Source organism: Citrus clementina, unplaced genomic scaffold (assembly GCF_000493195.1).
Source record: "Citrus clementina cultivar Clemenules unplaced genomic scaffold, Citrus_clementina_v1.0 scaffold_2, whole genome shotgun sequence".
NCBI classification, from domain to species: domain Eukaryota; kingdom Viridiplantae; phylum Streptophyta; class Magnoliopsida; order Sapindales; family Rutaceae; genus Citrus; species Citrus x clementina.
Genome location: NW_006262688.1, coordinates 27,932,334 through 27,947,155, shown reverse-complemented (window position 1 = coordinate 27,947,155; position 14,822 = coordinate 27,932,334). Strand labels below are relative to the sequence as shown.

Sequence of the window (14,822 nt, the reverse complement as noted above, 5' to 3'; positions counted from 1 at the left end):
CGATACACATAGTGAATATAATTATTAAATAATAATTTTGACATAAATAATAAAGATATTATAAAATTTTCATCATAAAGTGTAAGATCAAATTAATTTAGCATTCAAATAATAATAGTTAGTATTTACCAAACACTTTTGTGCTGTAATTTTTAAATTTCAGATGTCCAACTTCAATATCAAACAAGGCTTTAGTACGACAATATGATCAAATATGTACAACTTGCAACTTCGGGAGATTGAACATCTATTTGAATTGATATAAATGTTTTTAACTTTATGTCTAAATTTCCTAGCTTCGGCAAGGTTTAAACAAAAAATGTCGAATTTTTATTTATACGATGGAGATAAAACTACAAGCTTAAGCCATAAAGCACCAAACATTCAAAGCAGAAATGTGCTTGAAAACCTACTGGAAGATGAAGCTAGCCACCAACGCAGGAGTATTCATTCCATTAACGACAGTAGCTGCATGCATGTGCATCAAGGCACCAACTAATGTGAGTTGTGTGTGTGCGCGGGCGTGCTTACCCATGTCATTAATTGTTGGATGGAAGTGAATTTTGTAATTTTAGCAATTTACTGATTTGAACGATGCTCAAATACAAACTGCCCTCAATTAGGGTGTGTTTGTTAGTGAATTGTTGTAACTTTTAAGCTGCTGTTGCTGTGGAGTAAAAATTACTGTTATAGAGTAGAAGTTGAAAAAAAAATTTACTAAGTTATCAAAGCTCAACTATAAGTATTACCAAACACCTTAATAGGTGGGATTTAGCAGTCTAACTATCTCACCACACTTCCAAACAAACTATTAATAGTCTTTCGTTGACATTATGAATCCTCCAAATTAATCCATGTGATCAGATAGATTATATTTCAAAAGATAATATTACAGACGGTTAATTTCAAAGAGGAATTGTCAGCAAAGATTTATGTCAACCGTTTTCATACCCCTGATTGGTTGCTAAAAGTTTATTTTCTTCAGGTTTGAAAAATAACCTTCATGGTTTTGCTCCATCAATGAATTTAATTAGTTTGACAAAACTCATGAAATAATTTAATTAAAGAGCTAGAACGTGATCAGGTGACAGGTGGGTTGAATGCAAAATGGAAAACAGAAAGCTTACTGCGACAAGACAATTGATTACTGGAGAAAATTGTACGCGATCATGAACATCACGACTCAGGAAGGTATATCTCCGAGCAGGCAATCTGAATTTTCCAGTAATAAGCCATGATTAAAATATTGGGAGATGTCAATTTCTCTTTTATTAAAATTAATATATATCACTTATTTTTTATTATTTTTATAATGTTTAAAAATTTTCTGACATAAAAAATATAATGGAAAATGGGCTAAATGAATCATTTACTTGGTAATTGATTTTGACAATATAAAATAAATATTTATGATAAGAAAACTATCATAAAAAATAGCAAAAGTATTAAAAAGAATATCTTATTTTTAGTTTTTTATTCACACCAAAAATATATTTTTTATTTTTAATTCTTAAAATTTTATTGTAATTTCTATTTATATGCTTTATTTAATTTATAATAAATATGAATAAAAGTGGGTTTGAAAAATACAAATAGTACTATAAAATTATGCTACAAAAGAAATTATTAACTATTATGAAAATAGTAAAAAAATTAGTAGTATATATTAATTTAAGTAGAGAGGAAACTGATCATCTCCCTTAAACACATTAACAGATATCGGTAGACGGTAGTAAAATTGGAAGGCACACGTTATGACCAGCGAAAAGCTTTGGATGATCAAGAAATCAAATTGGATCCCCGGCGGACATGCACACGCATGGTGTGGTACGAATGCCATTAATGATAGCTGTTGATGTATGTAGGCCTCAAGTTGCGAATGTCATATCCAACTAAATAGCAACCCGTGTTATACGGAAATTTCTGAATTGAGTAAAAAGAGAAATAAAAAAAAAACATAAATTAAATGTAAAATGAAAAAGTCGGTGATGGAACAGTTTCTGGAGGTACGAAGCAATGAATTGACAAGGCCCCTGTGAGCTGTGATCAGATGCATGGATTATGATATCAAATTGTGTGATTGCCCAATTCAGGTTTTAACTTGTGCAACCTTTTTTTTATTGATTTTCCTAAAGAAAAAAAAAAAAGTATTTCGAAATCACTCAATTAGATTATTCAATTAGAGCCAAAATTTGGTATTCAAAACTCGCGTCTATTCAATATTTCAATCTTAAATACCAAATGTTTAATAATTTTGAGGCCTTTGTCTCTGTCTCAAAATTTGGTATTCAAACCCCCCCCCCCCTTTCAGCATGACTACAGTCCATATATGTGAAAGGGGATATTTCACATATATAATCTATATATGTGAATGGAGATATTTCAATTTAAATTTTTGATATAAAATTTTAGCTGTTAATCTCATATAATTCAACGGTGGATGAATTAACATTCTTAAATGACATTTTTACTTTCAATATCTACTATTAGATTACATGAGTTACTAACTCAAAATTTGATATAAGTTAAAATAACCCCTCCTTTTGTGTTTTTTTATGTGTGTGTTTGTAAAGGGAAAGGGAGAGAGAGTCATTATCTAGTAAGGTTCCCTTATAAAGTAACAAATAAGTTTAAAAAAAAATTAATAATATATTATATGGCAAAACACAATACATCAAAGTATGTATTTTTTGTCTTTTAAAGAATCTCTTACACTAATACTTCATATAGCGTATTTTCGCACTTTAATGAAATATGGAAACCCTCACTAGATAACAACTGTATATATATTTACGATATATATCTCCTTCAAATTGTGTGCATATCAGAGGAGAAACACTTGTGTGGGTCCTTAGTTGTCGATCCCACCATTGATCCTCATTTTTTTTTTCCTTCCTACCAAAATTTTGCACATATATTTTGGTTCCTTCATGTTCTGGCTTTTCAATTAAAATGAATACAAATGGTAAATATATATTATATATTCTTTAATGAACACCTTGACGACTTCAACTATATATGTATAGTGAAAACCTAAAATATGTTCTAGAAGAAAAGAGGCATGCATGAAATAGAATTTGAAATACAGACACACACACACGCGCGCGCGCACGCGTTTGGACCCAATTCCAAATTCAAGTTCATCTTTTTTTTTTTTTGAGAAGAAAGTAAACCTTTCATTCATAACGACACTTCAAATACAATTTGGACCTCTACTGGTATAGAGTTTACCCAGACAACAAATGGATTGTTTTCTAGAAACATGTTTGACTGTAACATTTTGAAAGTCTTTACTCTAACATCTTTAATGTTTGGACTATAGCTCGGCCTATTCCTAATATTATTATGAGTAATGATATTTCATCCTCTCAAGATATTTCTCAGCACCCATTTTTTATAAAATTCTAAAATTATCCTTATTAAAATTAGAAAAAAACTATTTATTTATTTTTCTTCTCTCTAGACATTAACAATCCACCATTATCATTTTGTTGCATAGGTCTATCCTTTTTTTTTTGGGAGGGGGCGGGGGGGGGGGGGGGGGGGGGGATGGTGAAGAAGGCAATTCAGACTTGATGAGGTCAATTTTGACCATTTTGTTTAAAAATGATTGGCTTTTGATGCAGAAACTGGCATTTTCGCTCATGTAAAAAGCTTTTGACTCAACTTTCACAAATGGAAGATGGCGAGGAGAATCAGCAACAGCAGCGACAGCAAATGTTAGTGACTGGAGTGGTTAGTTCGAAGGTCATTGGATGCTGTTGTGGCTGGGTCTAGGTTAAGATTAAGAGCGACAATGATGGATGATGCCTATCTTCATGAACGAATTAATTATAAACTATAACTTGAATGGCAATGACTTACACTAAGATTTTGGTAGTATTAGAATTTGAAAAAGGCATACTGTTAGCGGCAGGAAAGAGTGAAATTTGGTGGCCCAATTTATGTACTAATATTGGACCCAAAAAAAAATGACGTTAGCTAGTTGTTTGCTTTAGCTTTCGAAAGTTAAAAATAAATAACTTCTATTTAATTTTAATAAGGATAATTTTAGATTTTTTTTTTAAATGGGATTGAAGAGATATCCTAGGGGCTCCTATATCATCCTACTACGGCCTCTTATGTTCGGACTATTCCAACTAAACAACCTTTTAAATTCCTCTTCGTGTAAGTTCGAGAATTAAGAATATAAATCAAAATTATTAAGTTTACACTGAATTATTTAACTCTAGCCTAATAAAAAACCAAGGTTAGTTCCAAGCAGTCTTATCAAAATTTCGATTTTAAGTTCGAGTAATATGAGTTTGGGTTGGATCGCACCTTGATAATATTGCATGTTAAGCAAATTTTGATGTATATCAAATAGTTTTTATACAAGAACAAACAAATTATCAAAAAGCAATCAGTTAATAAATACTACTTACTGTAGCTTGAAATTAAATTGATTTGATTTTAAACTTGTATAATGAAAATTTTATTATATTTTTATTAATTTTGTTAAAACTATTACTTAAAAATTATATTTACTACTATTAACTTTTATTTTATATAGTTATAGTTTTTTTTATGACAATTGTAATTTAAAAGTTACCGCACTTCAATACTATATAGAACCTTGGCCATATTATGAACTGTAAAATTAATCAAACAAATTAAGTGAAATTTGAAAACCTCAAAATTATGACGAGACACCATTGTTGAATAATTTATTGAAATGACCTTGTAAAATCTCCTTCTTTATTATCATTATTTAGGGTTCGGTGATGTTGCAACCGTTTTACGTTACCGCAATTTTGGCTTTTGTGACTTAGTTACTACAAAATTGCGTTGAGAACCTTACACTCTATTTTATTTACACTCTATGCATAAGTATTAAAAAGATAAAATTACCCTAAATTTGTTAAAAATAGTAAAATTCTAAATGCTTCATATATTTTTTTCCCCTTTTCTCCTTACTCTCTCTCTCTCTCTCTCTTCTCTCTCTCTCTCTCTCTCTCTCTGTTATGAGTCTTTTGGTGGGTTCAATCATTTATAAAGGTTGTTGACTGGCTATCGATTTAAGGATAATTACTTGTAGGTTTGGTTGTTTGCGTGGTGGTTTTTGTGGTAGATAAGGACAACGGGTGTAGGCATTTTAGTATGTAAAGACTAAAAATGTTGGTACTGGTAGTGGCTAGTTAAATTGCTTTGTGTGCGGATTTCGTAGCAAGTGGCTAGGGTTTTGAATTTGTAAATTTATGATTTTTAGGTTTTTTTCCACAATTGTGGATAATTTCTTTTTATATCTTTAGTTCCATTTAGATTGCTTTCTATCTATTAACAATATACAAAAAAGTATTATAATGACCACAACAATAGTTTAAAGCTTGAATTTCTATTATTGCCACATGATCTGGAGAAAAGAAAATGTGTTTTGTTGATGATTAAGGAAAATTGTGGCTATCCATTTGAAAAAAACAAACAAATTATATGGTGGCGGATACGGGTTAGGGTGACAACGAACCAATCAGTGAAGTTTAGATTGATGATATCCTTGATTGTTAGCCATCAGTAAGAAATGATAATGAAGAGAAATTGATAGAGGAGAGGGATGTACTGAAAGGGAATTTATTTTTTATCTTGCTAATTCTTTTATCATGAAAATATTAATCATTATGAGATGATATTGTATAAAAAAAAATAATTGGTCATATTCTTGAGAATTTTGTTGATGAAGAGTGATGGAAGATGAGATATGGTGATTCCTCAAGGGAGGAAAGAACTTTTTAAGTACTATTTCATATATATATTTTTTATATTGATATTAGTATGTTATGATGATTAATGTGTTGTGGGTGTAAAGAAAAACTCCTTTAATACTTACAAAAAAAGTGAATAGAAAAAGAGTGTAATGTAATAAATTGAATTTTGGTAGCGTAGATAAGCAGAAAGTATCATAATACTTTTATATATTTTACAAATAAGAAAGAGCATAGGGGCTCCATGAAATCTTACAGCCACTAACCGTTTCCTTGCATAGCCGGACCCCATTAATTACCCTTGTGACTTGACTTGTAACAAGTCGAAATTAATTTGCAAGTTCTCTGCCAATGAATGAATGGCCTGCACTGCAAATTCAATCAAGACTTGTTGACTTTTGGACCGACCAATGAAAAAACCCGGTCAAGATAAACATCTGATTGAGAATCCAATGATGGAGTAATTATATTTATATTAGTATAAACACAATAAGAAATTCAATTTATTAAGATGCCATTTCACAATGTTAATTTTCTTAAGCAAAGGCATTAATTGTTAGTGTCATGGTATCTCACATTGGATTAAATAAATGTGTATAAACTAAGGCGACATAAAAAATTTGATTGCATAAAATCATTATAGAGTCCACATATTTATTTTCGGTGACTATGATCATTGCTTAACAACACTTTGAAATAGTGTTAATTATAGCATTGATCACCACGTAAGTTTGGATATATACGAACAATACAAATGTAGAGCTACCGTATCTCCTAATGTTCCAGCTTCCACGTACCATAATTCTGAAAATGAAAGGCATCCAAAGCTAACAAGGGGCCAAATCACCCGATGACTAAAAGTTCATATGCAAATTAGATGATCCAGTCAATAGAAACCGTGTAATTTCAGCTGTCCAAGTCTTGAACAGGTAACACGTACAATTGATTTGTACACGCAAAACCAACCAAGATTTCATCAAATAAATTACAAATTAACATCCCTTTCCGCAAGACTAAAACCAAGAAAATCGAATGCAGACTCTTTCTAAACAAGAGACCGTTTATGTTTCGATAGTTTTAACACAAAATCACTTCCAAAAAAAAAAAAAAAATCCAACTCTGAATTTCCATAGAATTATATGCGACGTGGTGGCACGGATTGAGATAGACATTCAAATTGAATGGGTAATTAATTTACGGCCGAAATGGCCGACGTCTATATAAACAAATAACAAACAAACACACAAATATATGATTTGGTAGATGAAACCAATATATTCAAGATATTTAAATACCAAAAAAAAAAAGTTTTTAAAATAAGAGTTAAGAAGAAGAAGAGTCTTGGAAATTAGGGAGAAGATCCCACAAAATATAATATACCCCACCAACCAATAAATTATAGGAATTAAATTCGTTGTTGCCGTGAGAAAGAAAACGTTGTCTGTCTCCATCACTAACTGCTCTTTGTAATATTCATACATCACCTCCGGCTTGTATTATTTCCATCTATGGATCTCTCATTTTGCCGCAACAATCGGAGCTCTCAAATTATTAAATAAAAACTTGTTTTGACAAGAAAATCCAAGCATAAATTGTTAGGGAAAACTCACATATCATCTTCGATTTCATTATTTTATATATAATTAAGTAATAATATCGTACATGATTACACGCAACACCTAATAAAAAAAGGGTCTCGGTAAATGTTAACATTTCTTTGAAAAACTCAAATTCATCTTTTAATTTAGTAGAAGCAAGAATTGACCAACAGACTTTGCCTTAGATTATCCTAAGTACTGACTCAAATGTCTTTTTTTCTTTTGTCAAAGAAAAAATTTTGAACCTTTAATTTTGTCAAAAAGAAAACGGTGAGGAGTTTCTCTGATGTTTTGGTTTCTTTATTTGGAAAGAGTAAGGTTTGTCAAAGTGCCAACTATAATCCATGAATCAATCCGAGTAAATTAAGCTGAGCTTACTTTGCGGGGAGGTGTTTGACAGCACAAAAAACTTCTCCATGATTGACCTTAAACAACTTCGCTTTACGTTCTTGCTACTTTAACTCCTTTTGCCAATTCATCGTCACTTTTAACCTAAGAAATCATTTTCAGCTAATGTGGCTGGGGACAGTCAGAAATTTAACTCACGGGGAGCAATTTAACGATGGATTTAATATAAGAATTATAACTTCAACTCATCAAGTTTACAGGAGCAAGAACTTAAAATTTTCGATTAATAAGACATTTTAATAGAGTTCCCGGGTGATGAGGCTTAAATAATAGATTCAATTTAAAGGCGTTCTCCAATTATGCAAGGGTAGCCACTAGCCACCCCTCTTGCCAAATGCTGGCTCGGTACTTTAACACGGCCCTATGACCAAACTCAAAAGAAATTTTCTTTTCTTTTGTTTTTTTCCCCCTGTCTTCCTTAATAGAAAAAGAAAATAAAACCAGTTGGATGTTCTCCTTCTAGCGTCATCCGGAAATGAATAAAAAATATATAAATTATGGGGAAAAAAATAACAATAATAACGGCCTTTTACAGCCTGTCACCAATTTAAGGTTCAGGTGCTTTCACGATCATACCCAAATCCCTAAGTGTAATCACAAATGAGGATATAATTTACAAATGTTCTCATTTGGGTCCACACTGCACTACAGATAAAATTACAGGCCCCCAACGCAAAGAGTGTCCGAAAATAAACCACTATGCCCCCACCTGTGTGTGTGTGTGTGTAGAGGCACAAAACATCAATAAAACATCAATAAACCAACATATGGATCCACATAAATGTACAAAATTAAATATAACTGGCACACAAAGCACAACTTACGAGCGTCATTTTTCTAGTTGTGCCGACATATACGATATGATATTTGTACTCAAAAATCAAAATTAGCTCATCGATGGACCTATTTGTTTCAAAGCTTACCATCGACCTTAATTGTTAATTACGCTAACATTTTAGGCGCCTATATGTTATTACCAAGAAATGAAAGAAAAAAAAGACCAGAGAAAGCAAGTGCTAGAGGCTGGAGCGGGTGTTGTAAGAAAGAGTTTGGGAAGGAGTAGCAGTTGTTGGAAAGACACTTCATAATATTCCAAGTCCAACTGTATCCTCTTGTTCTCTCCTCCCGCGAATCTCGCTCTCTTTCTCCTTCACTCACTCTCATATTTCTTAAATAACTAAACCCCTTCGATCCCAAACGCTCTTTCTCCCTTTCCACCGTCCGGGTACCCCTTAATCCCCCCACCCACCCACCCACCCACCATCATTTCCTCTCCTTACACGCGGCGATGGTCGGCGGTTTCACCCTCGCCGGTGCCGGCGAAAGAACGGCGGACTCGGTGATTGAGGTGGTCGGGGAGATTACTGGGATGAGCTGTGGAAATGGGCGTGGGGTGTTTAAGAAAGAGTGCATGGATCTTGTGAGGAGGATTGCTTTGTTGAAGCATTTGTTGGAGGAGATCAGAGATTCTGGGCAGTTGGACGTGTTGCCTTCCGAGTCTTCTTCATCTACGACGTCGCTGCTTTGGTGGAATGATCTTGTTGTGGCTCTTCAGGCTTCTAAGAGACTTCTAGCTGTTGCTTGCTGCTACAGTTCTGGTGACTCATCCGTAAGCATTTTTTTTATTTGTTTTTATTTTATCTTGTCTATGATGAAATTTTGAATCTTTTTGAAGTTTCAATTCAACAATGTGGTATCGTGGTATCATTTATATGATCATCCACTTAATTGAATTAATTAAATGTGAAAAATAATCTGTGGAACGTGAACGGTAGCTAGCTACTTGACACTGGGAGATTGTGACATAAATCGAAATACTGAGCGCATGTGTTTTATGTGTAATTTGGATACAAATCCTTGATTATCAAAACAAATGGTACTGAAAATCTTGAAAATGGGTAGCATGCGGATGTTAATCTCTTAACACGATTTGAATCTGGAAGCAGGAAAGAGTCCTTAAGTTATCTCCATATTGGTCCTTGAAACTCTTTTTAAGTTATAACTTAGTTTTGTAAGATTTTATCCGGATCTTGAAGCAAAATTCCCCGATAGATTTGCATGAATTTTCATCTATCAACTTATTGCTGTTTGGTGCCATTTGATGATTTCAAGCCTGTTTTTTGTCACTTGATTTTTAAATCATATCATTACAATGTTTACTAGATGAGAACTTTCCAGGAAGTTTAACGTTGCAAAAGAAAAGTGATCATGGATAACAGCAATATTAAAATGCTGGGGATTGTTAGAGATGGTGACCACTCATTTAATTGTCACGATTGTCAATATCATTCTAAATATTAGGAATTGGAGGCCTACTCTTGCTGATATTTTCTTGTGATTGTGCACTTTCATTTATAACTTCATAGGTGCATCTCTGACATTTGCTGTATCTTGATTTAAGGATGAAGCTGCCGAGAAAATCTCCTTTCAATTTCAATGTGTGATGTGGAAGCTGGAGAAAGCTTTGGGGAACATACCATATGATCGTTTTGACATCTCCGAGGAAGTTCAAGAACAGGTATGACAAATCAATTGATAAAAGTAATGTCGCTTTTAATCTTGATTGAATGTGGCCTTAATCAGATTCTTTTACTAGGTTGTGCTGGCGAGGTCCCAGTTAAAAAGAGCCACGGAGAGATATGGGTCTATGAATTCAAGAAATTTTTTTCATGCCTTATCCCAGCCACTGGAGAAAGAAGTTAGTATCACAAATCATGAAGTTAAAGCAAAGGCCAATCATGTCCCAGATACTATTGATTCGGAATGCCATGATGCAGATCAAATGATGAATAAATTGGAAAGGAGGTTCTCTTCTGTATCGTCTGAGGTCTGTCCATCAGACGATGTTGTTGCCGAAGGACAGGAGAATTCAGCCATTAAGAGTATGGCTGAAATTAAGAAGCCTGATGCACTCATAATTCCTGCTGATTTTCTATGCCCTATATCATTAGAACTAATGAGGGACCCTGTTATTGTGGCCACAGGACAGGTATGCATCATAATCTCAAATGTCATTTTACATTTACATGTTTTAACATAAAGTTTTATCCAAGATTATCAACACTCAACCACACGTATTATGCTGGACTTCTGATTTATTTTAATAATGAAACTGCAGACGTATGAGAGATCTTACATACAGAGATGGATAGATTGTGGCAATGTAACATGTCCAAAAACTCAGCAGAAGCTTGAACACCTGACTCTCACCCCAAATTATGTTTTGAGAAGTCTAATTTCTCAATGGTGTACCATGCACAACATTGAGCAGCCTATAGGACTAGCAAATGGGAAGATAAAGAAGAGCGACGGTTCTTTCCGTGATGTTAGCGGGGATGTGGTAGCCATTGAGGCACTGGTCCGCAAACTCTCAAGCCGTTCCGTTGAGGAGCGTAGAGCTGCTGTGGCTGAAATTAGATCCCTTTCCAAAAGAAGTACTGATAACAGAATTATAATTGCGGAAGCAGGAGCAATACCTGTTCTGGTTAACCTTTTAACAACAGATGACGTGATGACCCAAGAACATGCAGTGACAGCCATTCTTAACCTCTCTATATATGAAAATAACAAGGGACTCATAATGCTTGCAGGAGCCATTCCTTCTATAGTTCAAATCCTTAGAGCTGGAAGCATGGAAGCTAGAGAGAATGCAGCAGCAACACTCTTTAGCTTGTCACTTCTGGATGAGAACAAAATAATAATTGGTGCATCTGGTGCGATACCGGCTTTGGTAGATTTACTCCAAATTGGAAGCACCAGAGGAAGGAAAGACGCAGCAACAGCATTGTTCAATTTGTGCATTTATATGGGAAACAAGGGCAGGGCTGTAAGAGCCGGGATTATCTCAGCATTATTGAAGATGCTTACAGATTCAAGGAATTGTATGGTTGACGAGGCTCTGACCATACTGTCAGTTCTAGCTAGTAACCCAGAGGCTAAGATCGCTATAGTCAAAGCCAGCACGATACCTGTTCTAATAGATCTTCTGAGAACAGGTCTGCCACGTAACAAAGAGAATGCGGCTGCCATTTTACTTTCCTTGTGCAAGAGGGACACTGAGAATCTTGCCTGTATAAGCAGGCTTGGTGCTGTAATACCCTTGACAGAACTTACTAAGAGTGGGACAGAGAGGGCCAAGCGGAAGGCTACCTCACTGTTGGAGCATCTTCGCAAATTGCCGCAGCTTCAACAGGTGTAGTAGTTGTACCAGAAAAAATTATTCCTCATTCCTCTTTTTTTTTTTTTTAATTCCAATTATTTGTTCACGAAAACTGATGAAATGGGCATGAGCTAAAAAAACCGTTCTCATTGCTCTTTTGTATTTATTTCCATCATCTAATGAGTGTGTAAAAAGTTCATTTGACATGGTTGTTATAAAATTCAACTTTAACATTGTTTTTCACCCTTATGATCTTTTGGTTTGATTGGAAAGCATTTGCTATGCATCAGTTTAGATTAAACTGCAAATAATAGATATTAGTAGCGAGACTTAAAATATAAAATTTCTACAAGCGAGAGAGTACTTGTTCATATCATCGCTGCAGACTGCTGATTCGCAAAAGCATAATGCTCAGCTACTAGAAGGGCGGCACAATTCTGCGAATTAGTATATGAAATGAGAATGAAAGAAAATTTATTCATGGAATTGATTTGTTTATTTCGGCATGTGCGAACAAACTACACTTAGAAATAGAAAAAAAAAACAAAATGCATCCGGGATTCAAGGTGGATATTTTCTTTTTTCCCCGCTCTTGTTAATTATTCCAAGTGATGATGTCATAAAATAGTGAATGTTTGTGAAACGATTGGCGGGCTGAAAACGCAAATGAAGCCCTATATGTTTTGTTCATTTGTTTGTTCTTAGCCGATCTTGAAGCTTTGTTCAAGCATTGTTTCATTGACTTGTTCTATATAAATGGGAAGGTTCTCTTTTCAGATAAAGTACGAACTTAAGCCTTTACATTGGAACAAAGTGAGCTGAAAAAGTAGTAGGATAGGAATCCTTTTATTTGTATAGATATATATGCCGTCTTTTCTCCATACTGCTTTGGCATGATTATATGTGAACATTGAACAAAATTAAAACAGAATATCAACATTTGAGGTTCCATTAAAAGTTAAAAGACGAAAGTATACTCTATCTAGTAGTAAATAGAATTGTAATCAATTGGTTTTCCAGTCAAATTTTCATAATTTTTATATGGTTGAATAGAGAAAATAAGACCGTCAAATTTGATGAGGACGAGGTGGATTCAAGTACGTACGTATAATTATTTTGCATTACGGTGATATAGTAAGCTTTTGAATTTTGAAGGTACTTAGTTTGATTTGTATTGTCCACGTGTTGTAAGCAATTCTTTGTCATTCTCCTTTTGGGAAACGACCTTTTAATTTGTTATTTGGGCTCTTGAATCTTGAAATATATTTTCACAGTTTTCTCACATTTGCCATGCCGCTACTACTCAGGGAAATCAGTGATCATACTGAAAATTAAAAAAAAAAACGTTTAATTCAATTTCTTTTCCGGACACATTATCTCTTTTGCCTAATTTGTTGAATTTGTAGCTTGGTATATATGGAAACTAATAAAACTTGACATGGATAAAACATGACGATAAGACGAAATGATTATAGAGGAGAAATGAATGATTATAGAGGAGAAGTACTCTTAACTTTAAAATAAAATAATGATTATAGTGAATTTGGAGTCTAGGAATTGAAAATAGAACCGTTAGCAAAGTTTTTATTAAAATAAGAAATAAAATAAAATAAAATAACTAGCAATAAACTGTTTTTATAATTTCTGTTTTTATAATTTCACAAGATAATATTGGAACCTACCGAAGGTTCTGTTCACCTAAAATACATTTTTTAAAACAATAATTTAAGCTGGTTAATTAATACGTGGATTTGAGTCTCGAGGCCAGAACTATAGAAAAATCAACCCTTACAAGTCGATTATTGAGCAGACTATCAATTTGGACTAATCTTACCATTCAATTTCAAATTCAAAGGTACGTAAAAAAAAAATCTTAAAAAAAAATCAGTTGTGCCATCAAATTTGAACATGGAGAATTTTAGGAAGCTCGTATGTTATTATATTGTTACAGGAATTGTGAAAGAATATGAAAAACAAAAAAAAGGGGGTTGATGACTTGGTGCATCGAAAATAATTCCAGAATGCAACACTCAAGTCAAATTTCACAGCCTAGCTTTGTCAAAATTTCAATAGAATCTCAACAGGAGTCCCCGTGATTACCGTTACCCTTTGTTAAATTAATAAGATAATAAAATTTAATTATATATGCAACCAGCTTCCTCCAGATGTTACGGGGTAAGTAATTAAGATTAAGAAATTTGTCCATCCTGTTGAATATCAAATACACAGTGGTTAATCGGCGTGAACGGTGCATTTAATTAATTGGGAATATACTACTAGTCAAATATCAGCTCCTTCGCCACAAAAAATGTAGTCACAATATAGAAATTAACTTGTCCGTACTTTCACATCTAATTAGCATTGTCACAATTTGCTGCTTAAGGTTATAAGTTTTACTTTTCACGTATGATAAATCTCAAAGTTAGGACGTGCTTATATAATTAATTTTTCATCGAATTATGGACAAACCGAATGCTCACACCAGAAAAAGAACATATTTGAAGGTAATTCTATAAACAATATCAGTGAGCATTAATTAAAAAATTAAAATGATTATGTAATCTAATCATTACGAATTCCTTAATTCCCCTCCTCACTACGGAGTTGTAATGCTTAGAATTGCAAATGACGCAATATATTCAGAATGTGAACGCGATTGTTAAGTTGCATAATTCTAAAGCAAGCTGACAGCAATTTTCACATTAAAAAACGAAGTAAAATAACAATTTTAGTTATTAATTAGATTGATAGCGAAAGCGTACGTACTTTTATTACTATTATTTGTAGCACTTTGTCAAACATATGCCAATTTCAAATTTTGCCTTCTTTGTTGACCAATGACCCCCTTCACATCAACTATATATAACGACCTTCACTTTGTAATTAATTTGTTTCTGTAAGCGCCAGCCAGAACGAGAT

The 14,822-nt window shown here is 33.4% G+C and overlaps 1 protein-coding gene across 2 annotated transcripts; it reads left to right on the top strand.

Annotated features, from left to right (window-relative positions):
- Positions 1-8,740: 8,740 nt before the first annotated feature.
- Positions 8,741-12,143, top strand: LOC18053561 (U-box domain-containing protein 10). 2 transcript variants are annotated; one of them, XM_006448223.2, is made up of 4 exons: positions 8,741-9,353; positions 10,146-10,262; positions 10,341-10,733; positions 10,863-12,143. In XM_006448223.2, exons 1-4 carry the CDS (start codon positions 9,033-9,035, stop codon positions 11,940-11,942), a joined length of 1,911 nt encoding a protein of 636 aa, XP_006448286.1. In that variant the 5' UTR covers positions 8,741-9,032; the 3' UTR covers positions 11,943-12,143. The 2 variants fall into 2 exon arrangements, with proteins under 2 accessions (XP_006448286.1, XP_024047832.1); XM_024192064.1 differs by having other exon boundaries at positions 9,292-9,342.
- Positions 12,144-14,822: the final 2,679 nt, after the last annotated feature.